The sequence below is a fragment of the Liolophura sinensis genome, chromosome 12 (genome assembly GCF_032854445.1).
Source record: "Liolophura sinensis isolate JHLJ2023 chromosome 12, CUHK_Ljap_v2, whole genome shotgun sequence".
Classification (NCBI taxonomy): Eukaryota; Metazoa; Mollusca; class Polyplacophora; order Chitonida; family Chitonidae; genus Liolophura; species Liolophura sinensis.
The window spans coordinates 22326241-22349893 of NC_088306.1; the positions used below are offsets into that span (position 1 = coordinate 22326241).

The 23653-nt window shown below is 40.8% G+C and overlaps 1 protein-coding gene across 1 annotated transcript; it reads right to left on the reverse strand.

Moving 5' to 3' along the window:
* Nucleotides 1–6742: 6742 nt before the first annotated feature.
* On the reverse strand, nucleotides 6743–11473 carry LOC135479635 (uncharacterized). Its single transcript, XM_064759527.1, has 2 exons — nucleotides 10339–11473; nucleotides 6743–7561 (listed from the first exon to the last, which is right to left on the reverse strand). Exons 1-2 carry the CDS (start codon nucleotides 11356–11358, stop codon nucleotides 7328–7330), a joined length of 1254 nt encoding a protein of 417 aa, XP_064615597.1. The 5' UTR covers nucleotides 11359–11473; the 3' UTR covers nucleotides 6743–7327.
* Nucleotides 11474–23653: the final 12180 nt, after the last annotated feature.

The following is a 23653-nucleotide window of genomic DNA, read 5'->3' on the forward strand; positions in this document are numbered from 1 at the left end:
AGTGATATCATGTTATTATGACACAATATTGTGTCATACTGAATGTAATATCCTTTTAGCCTAATAGAATCGTTATTTAAATTAATAGAATATGTGTGTCACATTCTTCAAGTGACATGGTCATCCACAATTTGGGTTTTTAAACAAATTCTGAGTGTGACGTCTTAACGAAGTTTTAAAGTTCGTTCATAAACTAAATCACTCACGTTGAAGTAAAGAATGTGCAATGAGTATGGAATTTGTACGAGTCCGTTATTCGAATTCAATACAAAGAGGGCAAGCCATTTTACCCCATTAATATTTAAACGGAAGGGCCCGGAGCATATGCGCAACGTTCGGAAAGTTCCCTATGATACCGACTTTCGATCAATCGACGAACTCGGATAATTTCGAATATTGATACACATCGATACATACAGAGTACACCAGCTTAAACAGCATTGAGAAAAGGATAGGAATAATCTTCTCATTAAACTAAGAGTCAGAAACGTGTGTCTGTTCGAAATTTAACACCCCCTGCCCACAACAACAACAACATTTAAACCCACCTATCAAGGAGTAGTTTTGCGACATCTTCGCCCTTCGTGAGTCATTTTTCTTTCTTCATTGTACTCCACCGTTCAAACTGACCATCAATTACAACTCTACACTTGCTTGTCGGCCTGTCGAGCTCTTTTTTACGCCTCTTTTTGGCCGAACCTGTCACGAGCGAGCCGTAGGTCCTTTTACGCGTGTAATCAGCTATGTTTGTTGAGCTTACCGAGCGCTGTGCGCATGATCCATTTCCACTGAACTGACAGCGCCTCATTTAATTATTCAGGCAGAATTTTCACGCCTCATCGCAGAATTTTCAGTTTTCATCTGTATATTTTTTTGGTTATTTTTAAACATTCACTTAACAATGCTGGGGTGGGATGAACGAAAAGCTTGTGACTTTTATTTCTTGAGAAAAATACCCGATACTCATGTCATTCAGTAATAAGGCAAAAACCCCTAATATTTGGGCGACAATGTCTCTTTAACATCACTCATATAACACACTTTCTGTTAAATTTAGATCATTTTTTGACAGTATAGTAAAAGCGAAATACTTCAGTTTGTTAGACGCTGCCACGATCTGGCCATTGAATAATGAGGTGGCTCATTTACTGCTCAAATCCAGCTTTCGCTGCTCCGGCTGCGCCTTTAAGTGACAAAGTTTGTCAGGTATCTGCCAAAAGTCAGCGGTTTACTACGGGTACCCTGTTCTTCTTCCACCTGACAGCATTCATATAAGTAAAAAATTCTTGAGAAAAAGCTTTAAACCAAAATAAATGAATAAATTTGCAAAGTCTGTCGTTAACAATTTTGTTGTTCTTGAGTACCAAAACAGTGTGATAACTACAGTTTTCATGGTCACCTTGAAAATTGGTCTCCAATTTAGATTTTTAATTTACTAACGGCTCTTTGCGACAGGCTAATCCATGAAGAGTAACATATACTATCACATACGCGTGTGATAATTTAAGCACTTGTTCCATGATATGATCGATTCCTCTGAATATTAATTGCATTATAATCGCTCGTCTAACCCCTTTTTGTCATCCGCAATCATGCTATATCGTTACATGTATATAAACACAGTCATGCAGCATACATGCAGACCCAGTGCGCATGTCTAGGGCTTCCTATCCCTAGTCTGCCTCATAACATCAGTTAGAATAGTTAATCAACAATATATTGAATACAGACCAAATGAAACAAATGGACGGCGCTAGTTTGATGCTCGCTGGTTTTACTATTAACCTAACCGAAGCTTGTCCGAAAAGTGGAGACGCAAAAAAAAAACAAAACAACTAAAAACAGATCTATATAGAGCTGTGTTTATCAATTTAGCTGATTGGTGCTGAACATTGTCGTCAGGAAGTTTTAACTTGCATGACGGTCATGTATATGGGCGAAGGCAAGCGGAGTCACTGGAGTGAACTCGCTCCCTTCGTCAAGTAGGCTTATACATGTATCAGTACTGACAAACTTCCCGTTTTAAAGCCGTCCATAATGATGATGTCATTGTCAGCTGTGTACCATACTCCCTGCAGTACATGTGTCGCTCTCTATCTTTCGCTTTTCGCATCGCTGCCATCTCTAGTAAATTTTGTAGAGATATCCTGAACAACGCCAGTGTCACAGGGGTCGGGGTGATGAGGCAGGAAGTGATACCAGAAAACACAAACAATACGAATCAACCTATATCTCTAACAATATTTTCTACACATGTATTCTCTTCTAAAGTGTGCACATTAAATAGTTTCTCGGTGGGACACACGTGATGAGGCTAAGCCTAAACGAACATACGTGCGTCCCACAGGCTCCACAGATCAAGCTGGAGTGGAGGTGGCAGTGATGTAAAGCGGAAGGTAGACAGCGATGCATGCGTTGTAAGGAGTACGGCTGTGTACGCTAACAGACCACAGCCAACCTAGAGCAAGAAATACAATTTTATTGTAGGATTCAACGTTAAGATAATTTGATCTTGTGATCACTTCTGGCAGCATAGATAAGCGAATATCGGTAAATCTGACTGTAACCGTATTAATGATTCCATAACCATGGTAACTGTTCCATAACCATAGGAACGGTTATATAACCATAATAACGGCTCCATAACCATTGTAGCGGTTCCACAAACATGGTACGATCAAAAATATACAGACTTACGCATACAAACACTTTCGCGAATTACTGAACGGAATGTAACGTTAGAGCGTTACCTGTATACAAACTTAGATTATCTTACATGTAACAACAACAACAACATCAAGTCAAAAAGAATATAGCCTAAACATATAGACATACATGTAGCTAGATACCTCATGATCCGCTGTTGTGATTCGATTTCGCTCAAGGCTTTCCCCTCTCTCAGTGAAATTTATGTAAGTATTAAGTAACGGAGCAGTAATGCTCTCTTTTTCCCGCTGTACGCAACCTGCATACAGGAAATGTAGAACAAGAACACCCAGCTGAAGGCACCGCCTACTTACTCATTTATGGTTCCTTATTCTAAAATACGAGGCTCCAGAGGATGCGTTCGCATGCCGTTTATTCGCTTATTTAACACTATAAGGCGTTGGCGCGTTTCCACTTGATAGCCGTTTTTGTGATGATCTATGCATAGAAGGGAAGTTAAATATACTTTATTGTTCACCAGTTACACCAGTCAATTAGTTTCAGTAATGATTGCGCAATACAACCAAAAGTATAGGGTAATCAGGAGATTTAATATGCACAGCGCGAATAGTTCTGGTGACAAAATCAGAATTTCTGAAGCTTTCAAAAGACCTTTTGCACTTGAGGCTTTCAACATGTCAGAGTTACCTTGGTCATCTTGTCCATATTTTTTCTCCCACTGTAATGCTGGTCACCATCCTATGTGTGAAATATTCTTGAGTAAATCAATAAATCCTATCCAATCAGACTCAGACATGACGCTCATGTACAGAAAATGTCGGAAGTAATTCCTTTTGTGCCACTCTAAATGGCTATTAAATCTGTTCAAGGGTCCTCTGTCGTTCACACCAGTCCAACTTAAGGTCAATAAAATGGGGCCTTCCTGACTCTCTAGACCCCAAAATGAAAAGTATGCGGTAAAAACACGTCTAATATATATATTGGAAATTGCTCTGGTGCCAACACCTCCATTTGTGCCGCAGGAGAAAGACATTGCGTACCAGAGGGATTCAATAATAAACGTTCCATGTAATTTTTATTGGTTAAATCTGGGATCTTCATATTCTTTATGACCCGTAATTAGGGTCTCCCATCTTGATCGCAATTTACATATCCATGAAGAAATGGCTATGGAATCACATTACTTTCTTGTATGAAACTCTAAATGGCTATTAAATTAAAAGTAGAATTCAATAAAATGGGGTCTTTCTATCTGTAAAGAACCAATAATTACCCAGATATACATCAAAAGCATGACGTCTAATACGTTCTGGTGACAAAACCGCCATTTGTGCCGATCTAGACAGACATTGTGCTGTTAGAAAATTCACTATATGAAAGTTTCATTCAATTTTCATTGGGTAAATATAGGGCTTTCATGTTTCCCATAACCCTTAATCAGGGCCACCCATCATGATCGCCCTATCCATGCCTGTGAAGAAATGGCCATTAGCTTTACATCAGTTTTTTGTGTCGCTGTGAATGGTATTATATCGGTTGAAAAGTCCTCTGTCGTGCACACGAATTCAGCGTAAGGTCAACAAAATTGTTTATTCCTGTCTGTATAGACCCCAAAATGACTGATCGCTAAAACAAATCATTGAACTCTAATACGTACAATTTAAATGGTTTTGGTGACAAAACCGCCATTGATGCCGCTCTAGACAGACATTCCATAGCCATTTCGTCACAGGGGAAAGGGCGATTAACATTAGGGTGGCCCTAATGATGGGTCATACCGAATGTGGAGACCCCATATTTCCCTAATGAAAATTGGGCGGAACATTCATTGTTGAACTCTCCTGGTACACAGTGTCTTTCTAGAGCGGCACAAATGGCGGTTTTGTCACCAGAGTTATTTGATTTCCAGGCCTCCGTATTAGACGTTAACGTTTTGCTCTGCATCTGGATTATTTTAGACTCTTTACAAACAGGAAGACCCCAGTTGTTTGACATGAACTTGGTCTTGTGTGCACGACAGAGGACCTTAGGACAGATTTTATAGCCATTTAGAGCGGCACAAAAGAAACTTATGTGACCCCATAGCTATTTCTTCACAGGCATGGACGATCTAGATAGGTGGCCTACTTAAACGTCACAGAGAACATGAAGACCCCATATTTACTCAGTAAAATTGGACGCAAAGTTCATACATTTAACCCCTCAAGACATATTGTCTTTCTAGAGCGGCACAATTGACGGCTTTGTCACCAGAATCATTTACATTATGCGTCATAAAATGAAATCTTTTGTTGTATATGTGGGAGAAATAAACAAACAGACAAACAGACGTGCGGGCGGTCTACCAGATTCACAGGCAGATAAATGGATGGACAAAGGTTGAATGGGGTGGGTGGGGGGTGGGGTGGGGGGAAGGGGGACAAGCTGAAATCCTTGTGCCACTCTACAATATGCGTACAGAAGTATAACGAATGTGTTTTGTATAACCAAATATGTAGTAGTAAGGGATCGTCCCTTTCTGGAGCCCAGGCTACAATAAGGAGCCAGGAATAAGTAACCAGTCGCTAACTTCCGCTTGATACAGCTTTTGTATGGAATTTTACAAGAAGGGAGATAACTCTAACAGTTAAAACTTCAGCTTGTTCTATATATGTATGCTCGTACTGTTTTGTTTTTTTTTACGTCGTGCTGAACAATTGTTTAGTAATATGACGTCGAGGGGTCAGTAGGTGTTTGTTCACACACTGTGTCTTCTTGTAGCAGAGCGATATCAAGCCATCAGAGTGCTGCAATCACAGAAGTATCAAGCCAAAGACACCAGACATGACAACCCACCCAGTCACATTATACGGACACCGGGGCAACCTGTCCTGTTTCCTTGCTCTAACCTCTCAGTAGCATTTTAAAAGTATTTGGTATTACCCGACCCGGGTTTCCTGACTTTGAGGCGGACCCTCTCTCCATTAGGCCACCATTAGTTACTCTTCTTCCCAGGTCTAGATTTATATGCACTGCTACCTTCGTTGGAGTTAGGGCCAACATCTGTGACACACTTCGGTCCCTAGCTTTTGAACTAACCGAAGTTGAAAGAAAGAAAAAAGTCAGACAGTGCAGGTACGTCTTTAAGCTGTCTGACTCTCGGCATGTCTCGCAATTTACCCCTTAACTATAAAGCTGAACTGATACGAGATCGTGTATCACCAGCTGTCACACTGCCGTCGCTGCTCTGGTTTTACTCTGTATGCTGTACGTCTTTTATTATATCGCAGATAGATTTTGGATCTCGAAAGATCTTCATTGGCAAACTAATACAATTCGAGATACCCAGTAAATTTTTAGTGGTAGAAACTTTTAAAACCCTCGTTCCTATGTGTGCATGTATGCAGCTGTGTTTCTCTCAAACCGATGACCACAAATTCTTATTGGCTGTATTCATGAAGTAAAAAGAAATTTTCTCTTCCTCCTTTCCCTTTTAAATAAGGCCTAGGCTTGTTTTATTGTTCATACAGAGGGGCATCGACATACATCCGAATGTCGTAATTTATCACTAGTTTACGTCCCTAAACGCCTGACTCATGAGTCTCTTACCAATGAGGTGGCTGTGAGCTGAAGTCCAGCTTAGGCTTGTTTCCTCTCCATTCGTACATTGGAAGGTCTGCAGCAACCTGCGGATGGTCGTGGATCCCCCCCCCCAGTTTTGCCCAGTTTCCTCCCACCATAATGATGGCCGCCGACGTATAAGTGAACTATTCTTGAGCACGGCGTAAAAGACCAATCAAATAAATAAATAAACATACATGTATATGACGAAAAGTGCGAAAACACTATATGTAAAAATATGCAAAGGGGGAGATTCTAATGTAGTAAAAACAGGGGAGACAAGCTTTAATTTGGGCTATTTTTTATTTTAAGTTTAATAACTGTACTTTCCCAGAGAACTTGTACGAGATCCAATTTGACAAATGAGTGTAAGATGTTTGTATTTCGACTGAAACAGACAACAGCTATGAAGGTAACGTATCCATCCTTTATTTGAGCGGTTTAACTGATTCACAGGCATGGCTAGTCCGTCACAGGTTCAAATCTCTTCAAGATGCTAATCAACAAGCGTATAACGACGTGTTACATAGAACCCTGACAAAAGGCTCAACGAGAAGTAATGGAACCGGTCATGATTTGCTGACGACAATTTTATTCTCACAGTTTCTCAGTATCGTGTTGTCTATTTTGGTCACATTGCTCCAGAGGCCATTCACACTGGACGAAGAGCAGACATACAAGAACTGGGAACAGTTTTACACTCCTCTTAAAGGGCGACTGGGGGACGAGCTACATAGAAGGTTCACATGAAAATAGACTGTGCGGTACATGTGTACTTCATACATGTTTTATAAGCACACGTGCACCAGTAATTATGACGTAATAAAGGAAAGAACAAATGAGTTCACAGCTGTGGGCCGTCTTGATAGGTGGGAAGGGGTTTATGTTCTTCGGGCAGGACATATACTTCTTAAATAAATGTTCGGTAACTACCTTGTGCTTTTTGCCGTATCCTTGTCATTTGTTATGTTCTAATTAAACCATTTTGATAAAGGTCATTTGCGGATACAGGCCCATCAGCCGGAGAGACCGGGCTCGTAGAGGCCTACGGTTTACGGTACTATATACCAAAAATCAGTTGCCAGGATGCAGACAAGATGCGAACGTGACTGGCGTGATTTATTCGGAATCCAGTTTGTCCATTTGGAAATCTGTGAAGCATAGGAGCCCGAATGCATATGTAGTTACCGGGGACAGCATCAGTCCATTTAAAAAACGGAAACGGATTCATCCCAGGTATGTAAAACTGGACAATATGTGCTAGCCTTTGGAAAAAAACCGGCTCGTCATCACCCTGGAAATGCAAAAATAAAACATTATTTCTCCAGAGAATAATAGTATTTCATTCTAAACCATTATAGATTATTTGTACGTATGACCATGTGACGTATATAGGTCACAGCATTCTGCAGGAAAATACCTAACGTTTTTTTTGTGCACATGGAATACTGCACTGGAAGTGTACTTCGAAGGGGAAGTGAACTCCACATGGAAGTACTCACAATGGGAAAGTGTACTTCGCAGGGGAAGTGAACTCCACGTGGAAGTACTCACAATGGGAAAGTGTACTTCGCAGGGGAAGTGAACTCCACATGGAAGTACTCACAATGGGAAAGTGTACTTTGCAGGGGAAGTGAACTCCACATGGAAGTACTCACAATGGGGAAGTGTACTTTGCAAGGGAAGTGAACTCCACATAGAAGTACTCACAATGGGAAAGTGTACTTCGCAGGGGAAATGAACTCCACATGGAAGTACTCACAATGGGAAAGTGTACTTTGCAGGGGAAGTGAACTTCACATGGAAGTACTCACAATGGGAAAGTGTACTTCGCAGGGGAAGTGAACTCCACATGGAAGTACTCACCATGGGAAAGTGTACTTCGCAGGGGAAGTGAACTCCACATGGAAGTACTCACTATGGGAAAGTGTACTTCGCAGGGAAAGTGAACTTCACATGGAAGTACTCACTATGGTAAAGTGTGCTTCGCAGGGGAAGTGAACTCCACATGGAAGTACTCACAATGGAAAGTGTACTTCGCAGGGAAAGTGAACTCCACATGGAAGTACTCACAATGGGAAAGTGTGCTTCGCAGGGGAAGTGAACTCCACATGGAAGTACTCACAATGGAAAGTGTACTTCGCAGGGAAAGTGAACTCCACATGGAAGTACTCACAATGGGAAAGTGTACTTCGCAGGGGAAGTGAACTCCATTTGGAGGTGTTCACCACGGGAAATTATACGTCGCAAGGAAAGTGTACTTCGCCACTGGAAAATGTACCTCGCGGAGGGACTAAAGATCCCAGCGGGAGGGTACCTCATGGATGTAGTGCAGATCATAGATGAAGTGCATCTGACGGAGGGGGTATACACCACAGCGGAAGTGGACCTCACGTAAGATGTATACATCACAGGGGAAGTGCACCTCACGGATGCAGTGTAGATCATAGATGAAGTTTTTCTGACGGAGGGGGTATACACCACAGCGGAAGTGGACCTCACGTAAGGGGTATACATCACAGGAGAAGTGCACCTCACGGATGTAGTGTAGATCATAGATGAAGTTTTTCTGACGGAGGGGGTATACACCACAGCGGAAGTGGACCTTACGTAGGAGGTATACATCACAGGGGAAGTGCACATCACGGAGGAGGTATACATCAAAGGAGAAGTGTATCTCACGGAGGGAGTGAAGATCAGAGGAAAAATGTACCCCTGGAGTGTGTGTATATCACAGGACCTGTACTTCATAGGATAAGTGTACTTCACGGTGGGTATATACACCACAGGGGAAGTGGAAGGGGCACATTGATCACAAGAAAAGTGTACATCACTGTGGGAGCATACGACACAGGGTAAGTGTACCTCGCGACGGGTGTATACATCACACTGGAAGTGTACCTTCTCCATATGGAGGTGTTCACCACATGGAAGTGTTCCTCATATGGAAGCGTTCTCCACAAGGAAATATTCTCCAAATGGAAGCGTTCTCCACTTGAATGAATCTTTTCATTCATCAAATCGACCAATCAAAAGTTATAACTCGTCTGTACAGGCACTACTTTTTTTACAACTTTTTCTCGTTGTCTGCAAATGTCAACATGGCCGACTTTCGACCAGGAGATATCGTAAAACCTGACAATAAAAGACGTGCTAGAGTTGTAAATGTGACAAGAGATAATTGAATCAATGTGGAAATCCTCGGCATTGACTACGACATAGAGCTATCGCCACGAAGGCTAAGTAAAATCCCCAGAACGGAAACACCGGGTAGGCCATTATTTTTCTTAACATTATTCTATAGGCCTAAAACTTTGTGCTTCGCTAATTTTGACATTATCCGGATGAAACCAATAAAATCTACCCTCCTTAAACTCTGTTAGAAATCAATACTCTGTAAACTGTTTCGCTTGCTGAACGTTAAACTGTCAGTTGTTTTTTTCTAAGTTACATGGCGTGTACTCTGCGCACGTGAAATTTTTCTATTTTTAGACAGCAGTTCTTTCTGTAGTAAAATGTGGTATTCTTTTTATAAATTTGAACGTATTGGACGACATATTCTATAATGCAAACTTTTAACATGTCTATGATATAAGCAAGTCGTTATGTAAATAAATTTTGTCTGTACTATATTATACTCCGCCATGTACTTGTCACTTACTGATGTCGCTTCTCTTGACCTATATGTGTGATATCACTACGCGGTTAGACGTCGGCATTTTCCGAAAAGTTTAGATCGTAATGATTTTTTCCCGCATTAAATTTACAATAAGACATTTATGGGGTAAATAGGATATAAAATTCGTGACCCTCGATGTCAAATTTATTAAACTGGAGTAGTAGTTTTCATTTGTTCCGAGCCTCCGGCGGAATTAAATGAAAACTACTACTCCAGTTTAATAAATTTGATATCTTCGGGTCACTCATTACATATCCTCTATACATCAGCCCGGCGGAATTAGTTAAAATAATACAAAATAATAATAAAAATGCAAACGTTAATTTCAATTTATAATACTTCACTGGTCTAGAATTACTCAGAAAACTGTTTTGTCGAAACCCCAACAGTACCATTACAAGTATCCCGTGCTGTTTCCACTGTGCGCCCATGGACACGATTTTAGCAATGAAGACTGTATTTCGCTCTTCCTGCAACGACCTGTGACGACTCTCCATTGGGACGTCTAAGGAGTCTGTGATGAACGTAAACCGTTCTCCTGAATTAAGTTCAAAAAACCTCCGGTTACGGGGAAACCCCAGCCACGTTTCCATCAAACAAGAGAACTCTTCAGGATCTGGGGGAGAGACTGGCGGCAGGAAAATATCCACTGAGGGATACAGTTCCTCCGATCTTCTCGAGCGTTTCCCAATGTCACGCCCATATCCAGAGCTGTTTGTAGGCGATGCAGGCTTTCTACCGTTGATGCGACTAGCCTTTTTGATATTTTCACAGGTAGATTTGTGTTGTGGCCAGTGATCTTCCTGACAGCCCCTTGAGCAATAAGATGCAGTCCTGCATTTGGTACATTTCTTCAAATCTTCGTCATAGACTTTACAGTTTGCGCACTGTTGAACTTGATCCGAAGAATCAGTGTCGCCGTTCTGAGGACCTCGTTTACAACTGGCTTTGTGTCTGGGCCAGTGTGCTTGCTGGCATGATTTTGAACAGTAGGCTGTAGTTTTGCAACCAGTGCACTTCTTCAGTTCTCCGCCAATTGTTTTACAGTTTGCGCACTGTTGACCTTGATTCGGAAAACCCTTGTTGGTATTTTGAGTAGGCCGTATACAGCTAGCTTTGTGTTTTGGCCAGTGCTCCAGCAGGCAGGATTTTGAGCAGTACGCTGCAGTCTTACAGCCAGTACATCTTGTGAAGACTCCAATACACGTCATGCAGTTTGAGCACGGCTGTTTAACTTGTTTCGACGATTCAGCGGATTTGCGTTGGTGAGACCGTTTGCCATTGCAACTGGCTTTGTGCCACGGCCAGTGTTCTCGCTGACAACCTCTCGAGCAATATAGCGCAGTTTTACACCCGGAACACTGTTTCAGGTTGTAGTAGTATCCTTTACAACTTAAGCAATACTGAGCCATAATGTTGTCAGACAAAGCTGGTTTCAGTACCACAAGCGAAGTCTTCCACAAGCAAGAATTCTACTAATTCACATCGATAGTAGAACACTGAACTCCAGTTTACGTTCAGGTGCCTATGTAATATCTCACATCATATCTAGTATATTGCACACGTATAGTAGAGTGTAGAGTGTGACCTAATTTATCTGATTTCACAGCAGTGCTCAGGTGCCTATATATGTACACCTTTAGATATTGGCAAAGGCCCAACTCTGACAGGTATATGTAGAATGAGATCATTTATAAAAAAACATCTACCTGTTACATTTATGTGACATGGACCTAGTGAGGGTTTATGAGCAATAATATGAGCACAATACACCAAGCCGATTAAAGATACAAGAAATAGAAAATTTGCTTTCACTTTTACTTTCACTTAGGCTCGAATAGACCGGCTAATACCGGTATTTAGCACAGGGGGTGGATCTCTCTGCAATGAAATAACTGGCTACAACAATGTACTAAACTTACAACCTTTTGTAAATATAAGAATAGATGAGTATTAGTGAAATATTCTTGAGCTCTGCGTGAATCAAATAAATAAATAAATAAATAAACAAAATGAGTATAACTTTAGGTCACATTAGCAGTATTTCCACCATAACATGGCGCGATAGAAATAAGGTGATAAGTCATTAGGACGTTGGAGAACTTTGGCAATGAAAGCACCTGGTTCATCGTTGTGATAGATTTAATGAAGAAATTTATGTGAATTCTTATATGTATTCTTGGATTTGAACGTCGTGCTTACCCATTCGTCAGTGTTATGATTAGTTAGTATCTGTGTCATGTGATTGTATGTTAAATGTATTGACAACACAACATTTTGAGTAATAGGCCTAAATTGCAATTAACGTCACTGCCTGACTGCAATAAACTGACAAGAGGCCATATTTCACCGGTAACGGGTGACCATTTGTCATTTGTCACACTGTCGTGGCTACATTGGTCCTAGTCTCTTTGCTGTACGTCTTTTATTATAAAAATATATTGTGTCTTCTTTTGGCAGGGCGAATTCATGCCGCCAAAGTGCTGCCACCACTAAAGTATCATGCCAGAGACACCAACACACCCGATATGAACACCACACACCCAGTCACATTATATTGACATCGGGCCAACCAGTCCTGTTCCGAATTCCTTGCTCTAACCTTTCAGTGCTGAACACCAAGCGAGGTAGCAGCAAGTACCATACCAAGTCTTTGATATGACCCGACCCGGGTTTGATCCCGGGGTGTTTCGACTCCGGTACAATTCGTCAACCATGTATAATGGACATTGTTAGTCAATATTACCAAGGCCATTTTCCAAAACAACGTTCAACACAAGCCACCAAAATCCTATTAAGTTGTATGACGTGGGAAATTAGTACGGATTCATGTAACAGTAACAGCAGGGAACAGTTCTCAGTGATGCTGGAAAGACGCGTGTACCAGTTAAATGAACTGTATTTAATCAAAGTATACATCTCTGTTTCGCTTTGATTGCAACCGTTCAAACTGTAGTATCCATGGTGTCGATGTTAATCAAAACGATGCATATCCGTGTATCATCGTTTTAATGGTAATTAGGTACACCTGTGATGCAGAACGGTGTGATTCATCGTCAATTAACATCATTTCAATTAACACCATATAACATCTACGCATATGTGGCTAGCGCGCAAGCGCAGCACAAAAATTGGCACAGAAACTTCTTAACAAAGTGATAGCTGTGAGTTCAAGTCCAGCTTAAGCTGATTTCCTCTCCGGCTGTACGTGGGAGTGTCTGCCAGCAAACTGTTGATGATTTCCCCCGGGTTCTGGCCGGTTTCCTCCCACCATAGTCATCGTATTAGCGATTCATTCTAGAGTAGTAAAACACCGATCAGACAAATAAATGTATCCGATATGACACAGAGACATGATTTCATTTATTTATTTGATTGGCGTTTTACGCCGTACTCAAGAATACTTCACTGATACAACGGAGCCCAGCATTGTGGTGGGAAGAAATTGGGCAGAGAAACCCACGACCATCCGCAGGTTGCTGACAAACCTTGTCACGCACAGAGATATGAACTGTCTGTCGAAAATGAAATGATTGCAGGCAGTGTAACTGATGTGAGTCTATTACGGCTCCTTGCTTTTGAAGAATTATTGGGAGTATGATGGACAGATTTCTACAGATTTGTCCTTCCAATGTCCTCTACACACTCAATGTCTCTGATTTCGCTTTATAAACACTGAAGTTCGAAACTTGCAAGGTACATTTTTCATACGCGTGAAAACCACTTTTACGATTGTGTGACAATGTCATGATTAAATTCTAAATTTTAATAACATTTGCGGTGTTTTCTTACTGCCCGAGTGTGGCTCTTTGGGCATCGCATTCTGTTGTGAGAAGTAATCTTAATAGTAATCTCACAACAACAACAGTCATTTGTCATTGCAGAATTTCAGGTAGTGCTTAAGCTTTTTTCGTGAGTGATTTATTGTTTTGTAGAGTTTTCTAAGCAATTAAAATGCTTCAAAAACATTGAAGTTTGCGGTGCCCTGTTGCATGGGGCCAATAGTATCCCATGACGTCATATCCGTATTTCTGCTTGAAATAGTTCGGCTCAAGGCCATTGGACGAATGCATTCATAGTTTTACGTGTTTATCATTTTGAATGCAGAAATCTAGCAATCGGTGTGTTTCAAGTTCGAAAAATGTAACGCTACTGGTAATAACATGATGAGAAAAGGTCACCCTATATAGCATGCAACTTTACAAATAAATTTTACTCAGTTGAAAAAAAAATGTTCCAGAAAATAAATAGGATTATTTTCTTAATGGTCTTTCATACTTTATGCCAATGTTTACTTTACCTTTAAAAAGTATAGAGCTATGAATGTGCTAAGGCAACAAGTAAACGAAAAATACTTCTTTTATTTGTGAGCTGTAAATCAAACATACCGTCGTATTCAGAGACTTGGTGTATAGATACGACTTGTAAAATAGAACACAGGTAACAAATGGATTCTCATGCATGCCCAGGAGCCTCTCACAAATGCGGTCGCTGTGAGTTCAAGTCCAGCTCATGCTGGCTTCCTGTCCGGCCGTAAGCAAGCTGTGGATGGTCGTGGATTTCGCTGTGCCCGGTTTCCTCCCACTGCAATGCTGGCCGCCGTCGTATAAGTGAAATATTCTTGAGTACAGCTTAAAACACCAGTTAAATAAATCAAATAAATCTCATGCGTGCATTTGCCAGCCAAGAGAGCTCCAGTGTGGTGTTGTGTATGCTATAGATTGCTCTTTCAGTGAAAATAAAGAACATGCAACGTTTTGTTATTGTTTTTTTTTATTTATTTCTTAATATCCAGCTTAGGATGTCTTCTATATATAAAAGTACATACAAACTTCATAGTTTCCTTACCAAAAAAAAAAAATGGCTTCAAACTACAGTTTTTCTAAGGTCCTATGTAATGACTTGCATATTAAACTATGTGTGCTAAATTTAATCATATTTTCCCCGTGCTGGGCCTACATCTGTGCTTAGCTCTGAGTGATATGATAATATTTTTTAAAACACACAGGTCTTTTTCCACAGATTCTGGAAATTGTGGGTTCCTCCATACATGTATTTAATAACCGCCATATAATTCAAATATTTAAAGTTTTTGGTTTATTGCAAAACAGATGCAGAGACAACTCAGTTATTTGCACTGTACTGAACCAGTGACTGTAAGAAGTTAAAAACATGGCACATCGCGAAAAAAACCTTGCTTATAATTTAAAGCATTAGTAAGGGTATATATCATTTCAACAATATCGATTTACACGTATGTTAAAAAGAATTGAGGGCAGCAAGATGCTATGTTTGTCCACTTCCTTAATGATAGCTATTTTCTGATCAAGAGTTCTTGATCGAGAAACACATATAAGCATTACAAAAAAATAATTGGCAAATGCCCACTTGTACCATGGATTAAGGAAAACGCAGTTAATTACAACGCATTTGTAGAGGTCACTGGTCTAGAAAAATTCTGGTCTATGTCGGGACCAGCAAAATTCTGATTTATGTGGGGAAGCTGGTCACTCCCATCGCTTGCTGGTAATACCAACAATCCGCTGCTTTTGAGGGGTTACTAGTAAGAGGATACCGTTGCCCATGTCGTGCTGATCCAGATATGCCTCGATGCTTGTTGTTTGATGCCACCACCTCTTTATATCTCATACACGAGGTAAGTGCCTATTGGCCACATGATGTCGGTAATGGTAAATATTTTACCTTTAATCTTGGCTACCTGAACAGTTATATGCAAATTAATTTGGCATTTGATCTTGGAAAATGTGAACTGTCTAATTTTGAAGAAAGGAGACGTTCTGACAGCACAACCTAGCCCCTCTCCCCCTATTTTATTACCAAAATGGCCCCCCCCCCCCCAGCGCCCAGGACGAAGACAGCATCTGTGTGTAGACTGTCTGTTTGAGCACACTTCGGTCATCATTGCTTTAATGTATTATGTTATTGCGGAAGATTATTTTGTTAAATAAAACAGTCATATTCAATTTATCCAACATAACCATTGTGTTATACTAACAGGATATTATGTTGTGTGTGACACAATATTGGGTTACAATACCAGACTAGATTTTACCATCACTCAGACAACAGACTTTCTGTTAAATTCAACAGATTAATGTTTTTGAGTGTTGTAATCTGGGACATGCGTGTCAGGCTTAGAGTATTGGAAACGAGAGGAAATTGCAACGAAACACTTTCTGCATCTCCATGTAGTAAATGAACTGTGATCACGATAAATTACATGTATTTAAAATAAAAGCCAAATCATGGAGATAATGTAAATTGTGATAATGTTACGATTGCTTTCGCAGTTACAGCCATCTAAACCATTATATGTTAATGTACTCGTCTGTTGCACTAAATACCAAAAATTAGTTGCCCGGATGCAGATAGGATGCGCACGTGACTGGCGTGGTCTATTCGAAATCCAACCTGTCCATCCAGGAATGAGTGAAACACAGGAACACGGATGCAGATGTAGTTACCCGGAATTGCATCACTCCATTTAAAAAACGGCAACGGATTTAGCATGGGCATGTAAAAGTGGACTATAACTGGTTTTCCTTTCTCATCACCCTGTCAGGACAAAATAAAATGGAAGACACTAAGATTCTGCGTTTTCTCTCATTCAGTTCCTGAAAGTCTACACAAAATTTCAATACCAGATTACTCGACATGTAGAATATACATGCAAATTTGGATACAGAATTGTGTCTTGTGTTGGATTCTTGCGCTAACATCGAAGAGTTAGTTTCATTCCGACACTTAAGAGTACAGGAGATTTCTTCAGGAAACCTATACTCCGTAAAGGGCATGCGCCAGTCTCTACGTTCGCTTAAATCAATGCAACCGCTAGCAAATTTTGTACAGAAATCACGAACAACCTCGAGGTCACTGGGGTCACGGTGATAAGGTAGGAAGTGATGTCAGAAAACTGAAACATTCTGTGTCAAACCTTGCTTCTGATAGTGCTTTTAAAACATGCATTCTCTTTGTCTAAATTATGCACAACATGATTCTAACACCTGAAACAATTTTATTGCTAATTGCTGATTAAAGATTTCCGCAGACACTAGCGGTGAGACTAAGCCTAAGGAAGCCTGCGTGAGTCGCACAGACTTCAAAGGTCAAACTTCTCTAGTGAAAGCAGTGATGTAAGGCGAGCATGGAGTGCGTCACAACGCCATAAGGAGTAAGCAAGAAGCCAGTGTAGGGCTAAATGCCACAAAATACATCTATACGACTTGTAAGCGTATTTAATATGAGATCTATATACTTTCAAAAGTATTTTGTATTACACAGAACTTCAAGGATAGAATAAATATCATATTTCAAAGATAGAATGACATTCTTTTTACGTTTCCAGAAAATTTTTTTACCTAAAAGCTTTTTATATCTTGTTCACGATCTATCTAGACAGTGTTAAATTTGCTTATAGTTTACACCTCCTTTAGTCTACTCACGTGAACCAAGAGAATGTTAATGATTGGTTAAGACCAGCTATATGATATCATTTTAACTATATGAATACCTTAATGCATATTCCATGCCGTGTCCAGTACACGTCCATTTCCACGATTTTTGCCACGAGAACTGTGTTTCGTTCCTGACGCAGTACTGAGGCATACCACTCCGGCATAACGTCGTTCAGGTCAATGATATACGTAAACTGTTCTCCTTCGGGGATCTCAAAATACATCGGGTGAGGAAGGGACGTCATCAGCCTGTGCACCATGCGGGATAACTCCAATGGGCCTGGATGGGGGACCGGCGGTAGAGAAAACTCCGCGGTTGGGCATTGTTTTTCCAGAAACAATGCGCCAGTTAGGTTGTCTCGAACAACTGCATACGTACACGTTTCGCCGTCGTCATTGTCGGGCTGTTTGCCTCTTTCGCTGCCTTGGCTTTCACTTGGTTTCGGACTTTTCTTACTCTCACGGAAAAAAACACACAAACCCACTTGTGCTTGGGCCAGTCCTTTCGTTGACAAGATTTAGAACAGTAGGCCGAGGTGTTGCAGCCGGTGCACCTTCTTAAGTGTTCATCGCACTTCTTGCAATTTTCGCACTGCAAAGATTGCTTAGGGGTCTCCATGTTGCTCTCCCGGCAAGGTCTATTACAGGTGACTTTGTGCTTGGGCCAATGCTTTATCTGGCAGGACTTTGAACAGTAGAGTATTGCCCTGCAACCAGCGCAGTTCTTTAAATTTCCGTTGACGGTCTTACAGTTTGCGCACTGTTGGACTTGATTCGGCGAATCCTCGCTGGCATCTTGTGAAACCAACTTGCAATTACCTTTGTGACTAGGCCAGTGTTCACGTTGGCAGGCTCTGGAACAATAAAACACTGTAGTACAGCATGAACACCTTTTCATATCGGTGTCATATCTCCCACAACTCGAGCACCGTCCAGCCATTTTTCCTTGGAAGCAAAGGTGCACGAAACACTTCTATAGAAGACTGAAACAGTTCGGAGGCCACCAACCTAATGGATCTTTTCTTGGTCAGAATCCCAAGCTAACTTCCAACGTCCACGTAAGAGATCTTGAACCGACTTTTTAAGCTGACGGTGGGCCTTTGGCGATATTTCACGGCCATGGTTTACAGGTGTAAGAACGAGGTGTTAAGCTATACACTATTTACTCACGCATGGGTGTATACCATATATTGGCAATTCTCCAACATACCGGGATATCGATCATAAACCATTTCTACAAAATGACCCAATTTTTGCACTCTATGTAAACAGGCTTGGTTGTTGTTGTTGTCATGACACCGTGATCACCGTGGAGAAACACAGATATCTCTAGTTTCAGCTTGGATTTCTGATAAACAAATTATCACAACGACACTTTCATTTTCGCTTTACCATAAATCTAGATGAAGTTTCAGGCCCAGCGTCAATGTATCACTGAATTCTGTCAATGTTTATACATTGACAGAGCTACATGTAAGCGTTTCTGTGTAAAGCACGAAGTAGTCGTATTTTTCTTGGGATTTGAAAATAAATTTTATCGTAAAATAGAACTACTCCTACTTCCATCGTCGGGCCTACGTCGAGATATAGATCACTCGATCACTTGCAAGCATCGTGTGATACGTCGGGTCTACGTTGACATATCAGTTCTGAAACTGTCCTTTATACCATCCATTTTTTTCCTGCCGGACTCCTTTCATATGTGTCAACCGGCAAGGTTACTCGATCATGTGCAATCATCACAAAGATGTCGTTATGTACTTCGTGTAAATCACATTCGTTTTCGGTCTCTGCTATATATTTATTTTTGTTCCACGTGGAGTTGTCATTATCGCTGGCCACGTTAAACATTGCTGCCCCATTTTTGTGGGAAATATTCACGCGCCAATAGTCTCGTGTGTAGGAGTTATCGAAAAATGCGATTAAATAAATTGTGGGCTGTGAAATGGATTGTTATTCCGACACCTAAATGGTAATTGATAAATAACACGGGTGAGTAAATTCTCCAGCCCGCTGTGGCAGTGAAACAGAGAGTTTCAAATACGGTAACTAAAATATACTGATGGTATAATTCAGTACCATAGAGCGGTGATAGTGAAAGAAAGAGTTTCAAACCACTTTAATAACAATTACACCCCATAAACTCCTCTACAAGGCGGACAAATTGTAAGATTTTCGTTAATTCGACCGGAATGGATGGCCTGTCGATTAACAGGGATTAATCCCTACATAATCTCAGCTGGTGTGTCCCCGACAAAGCATAGAGTAATGACAGGTAGGCTATTCTCAGTCACACACGTACATATGCTTTTAATTATTTAATTGGGTGTTTTACACCTTACTCAATAATATGTCACTTATACGACGACAGTCAGCATTATGGTGGGGGAAGGTGGGGGGAGTAAGCTGAGCCCGGAAGAAACCCAGAACCATTTACAGGTTGCTGAACGACCTTCCAACGTATGACCGGTTAGGAAGCCTTGCACTTACGGCGATAGCATTCGTATGTGCCTTTATAGAGAGCTTCCCGTGCAGAAGACAAAGGTAAAAAACGTCAGATTAACCTTACTGGGCAGAGTTTTGCTTTCGAGCTCGTATTTTTTTTTTTTTTTTTTGACGTTTGTCTTAACGTATACCCAGCAAAGCCACTTGACAGCACATCCAAATATCACAAAAACTGGTACAATTTTTGCAATGGCGTGGTCTATTGACAGTATCTGGTAGTCTAATCCAGAGAAAGGGATTCCCTCAATATCATAACAGATCTGTCAGTATAATAAACTCATATCATCACATGTGCTCAGACTGCAGCAAAATGTCAATTAGTTATTGATTTCAAATTATTTATGCATTTATTTGATTGGGGTTTTTGCCGTTTTCAAGGCTAGTTCACCAAGCCAATAAAATGTTTCTATAACAGAGAGCCTATATATTTTACTGGCATGGTACTGGAAATGTATTTAGTGCCAAGCTTTACGTGATTTCCAAGTTCAGCTTGCATTTCTGAAGAACACAACATAAACTATTTTCGGTTTCACATTCACTTTGAATTACCATATGCATGATTAAAGACGTCATCGTGGTGAATAAAGGGTACGAATATCAACTGGATTAAAATTGTATTAGCTACATGGGTGTACGTGCATGATATAAGTTTCCTTTGATAGTAATTATGCGGTGCTTTAGATTTGCTTTAACTTATATCATGGTTATACAAGAAGATATTTTTGAAAGCGATATATATCGATTACACCCCTAAGCATCAAGGAATAGTTGGCTATGAGCTAGAAGAATTAACTGAGGCAGTCTTGACTAGAGAAGTCAGAAAGGGAGACAGTCAGAAAGGAATAGTTGGCTATGAGCTAGAAGAATTAACTGAGGCAGTCTTGACTAGAGAAGTCAGAAAGGGAGACAACCGATGAAGAATTTGTCTCATCCACCTTCGCCATAATGTAGGATACCACCCACTCTTCAGATGGTACATTTTACGTGAACTTGAATTTGTACAAAGACCGCAATGGCCTCTTGTCACACCAAAATGAGGGCCAGGGGGCTAGTCCTCCATATGGTGTGTAGATACCTCGATGAGTAGCATGTTCTAGACAACGTGTGTTATGTGACGATATCAGTCAGCTTTACACGGGGTCTCTGTGCCCAGGGAGACAACAGATAGTCCTGATGGTACATCTTATTTGGATCTATATTTGTACAAAGACGAACAAGGTCTCCTTTCACACCGCCTTTACGACAAAAGGGATAATTTCAATTTTGATATTGTAAATTATCCTTATTTAGATAGCAATATACCAAAGGCCGTGTGGCTTATGGCGTATACATATCTCGCCTTGTAGCATTTGTCAGATCTTGCGTTAATTGTGATGACTTTAATCTAAGTTGCTAGTTCAAAAACTAGTTTGTCAAGGATACTCCATCAAACGCCATTCTAAGTTTCTCAACTTTTACAATGAGTACAACACTCTCGTTGGCAGGTATGGACAGAGCGTTCAGAATCTCTGGTGATCTGCATTGTCATCAACCACATAGGGGGCGCTGCTATCCCTATGTAGGCCTACATATCTATCACGTACATTGTATTTAACAACATAGATGGCGCTGGTTGCCTAGTGTAACCGTCTATCTAGTATGCAACGTGTAACATCATAGATGGCGCCTCTTGTGGCATGGGGGCCTCCGTGGCTCAGTCGGTTAGCGCGCTAGCGCAGCGTCATGACCCAGGAGCATCTCACCAATGCGGTCGCTGTGAGTTCAAGTCCAGCTCATGCTGGCTTCCTCTCCGGCCGCAAGTGGGAAGGTCTGTCAGCAACCTGCGGATGGTCGTGGGTTTCCCCCGGGCTGTGCCCGGTTTCCACCCACCATAATGCTGGCCGCCGTCGTATAAGTGAAATATTCTTGAGTACGGCGTAAAACACCAATCAAAAAAAAAAAAATCTTGTGGCATGAGATCTTTACATATTAACGGGAAAGACGTAATCGTCCGTTACTTTTGAATCACAATCTGATCGGTTAGGGTCTGTAACGCTCGTTATTTTCAAACTGTATCTAATACCGCTTAACCTGGGGCTAGGGGCCGTAAAGGTAGCCATGCTCATTACATCAGCATGATGCCTTTATGAACAGTTGCAATTATAGCGCGACTGAGATACTTGTTTAATTGTTACTTGACTTGGAACTCATTCACGGACTACGAATTTGAACTTTTGATACGGAATTCATGCCTGGGATATCCATTGTCTGCCCGGCATCAAAACTGATGACCGCTTCTTTCTTGTGTGCTACCGGCTTTATTTCTTATTTGTATAATTTCTTTCATACCTTTGTCTTTGGGAGTTAGTGTTAAACGTTGTTTTGGAAATGGATCTTGTGATTATCGACTTGGAACGCCCATTACGGACTACGAATGGTACATGAATGTCGGACATGACGCTTATATTTAGCACACCAGTGCCACCCAATGACCAATGTTCTCCCAGACTCTGTCCGGTTTCCTCCCACCATAATGCTGACCGCTGTCGTATAAGTGAACTATTCTTGAGTGCGGCGTAAAACACCAATCAAATATATAAATAAAATAAAGTTCTCTAAGTTGTATGAAACAAGTCCTTGGCGAATATCTCTGCAGTTATAGTTTTAGTATAGTTAAGTAAAGTTAATTCTCTTTGTGATAGCTCTGCCCGGTTTCCTCCCACCATAATGCTGACAGCCGTCGTGAAATAAGTGAAATATTGTTGAACACGGTGTAAAACACCGATCAATTAACCAAATAAATCAATGTTACAAGATATTATGCAAAAGGTCATGCCATCCAACGTCTTCACTCTAACTTTCTTAAATTTTACGAGTACAGTTCTCTTAAAGGTAACTATGGAATGAGCTTCCTGAATTTTTTTATTTAGCACTCTACTCCATGTCTGCGATTAATTCCGCTTAACACTGGGCTTGGGGCCGTAGGTTCATCGTGATGACTAATATCATTAAGTTGGATATATGAACGGCTGAGATCACAGCGCAACTCATCCATATTTTGATTATAATTTAGTGTAGTGTATCACGAATTTAACACGGATTAAACTCATTGGCCTGCAACATTCCTTACGTCTTTCCATCATGTTTAACAGAACTAAACGTTAACATTGGCGCTTAAGGAAATGTAATACGGGCACTGAAGTTCGAAGAATCCTCTAGTCGCTCTGCATACACCACCCCAAACCTACTCCGTAACCCTAGATGCATCCATTTCTGAGTAAGCTATTCCCCTTGCAATTTAATAATCTCTACCATTCCATATAACACTAATCATATCAGACACATTGGATTTATTTTTGAGTATCCTCTGACTGACTATTTCCACAGTCGAATGAAGGTGTGATAGTGTTATCGCTTGCTCGACCCTATGTGGGATCGTTATCAACATGTGTTTAAAGTTACAGAAACATTTCAGCCCGAACACACCAGTACTGTATGGGTATTCAATAAATGCAAATGAAGGCGTTAGGTGAGTGCATGCTTGGAGTCAATACGCTGACAAAAATATGACATACACAAAACATAAATCACCTGCATAAAACTGCAATAGTTTTGTTTTTCAAGCCTGAGTGCTTCGTGCCACATAATTTCGTTCCTGGCAAAAGTTCGTAGTACAACGATTTATGTATTTATGTACATAAGGAATAATATTTGATTGTGGGGGGGGGGGGTCGGTCGGTCGGGGAGA

What these genes read in the sequence shown, in the direction of transcription:
- LOC135479635 (XM_064759527.1), bottom strand. Translation starts at nt 11,358, where the DNA reads ATGGCTCAGTATTGCTTAAGTTGTAAAGGATACTACTACAACCTGAAA. An exon ending in AGCACGGGATACTTGTAATG is followed by an intron (nt 7,562 to 10,338) that starts GTACTGTTGGGG and finishes TTGCATTTCCAG; the next exon opens with GGTGATGACGAGCCGGTTTT.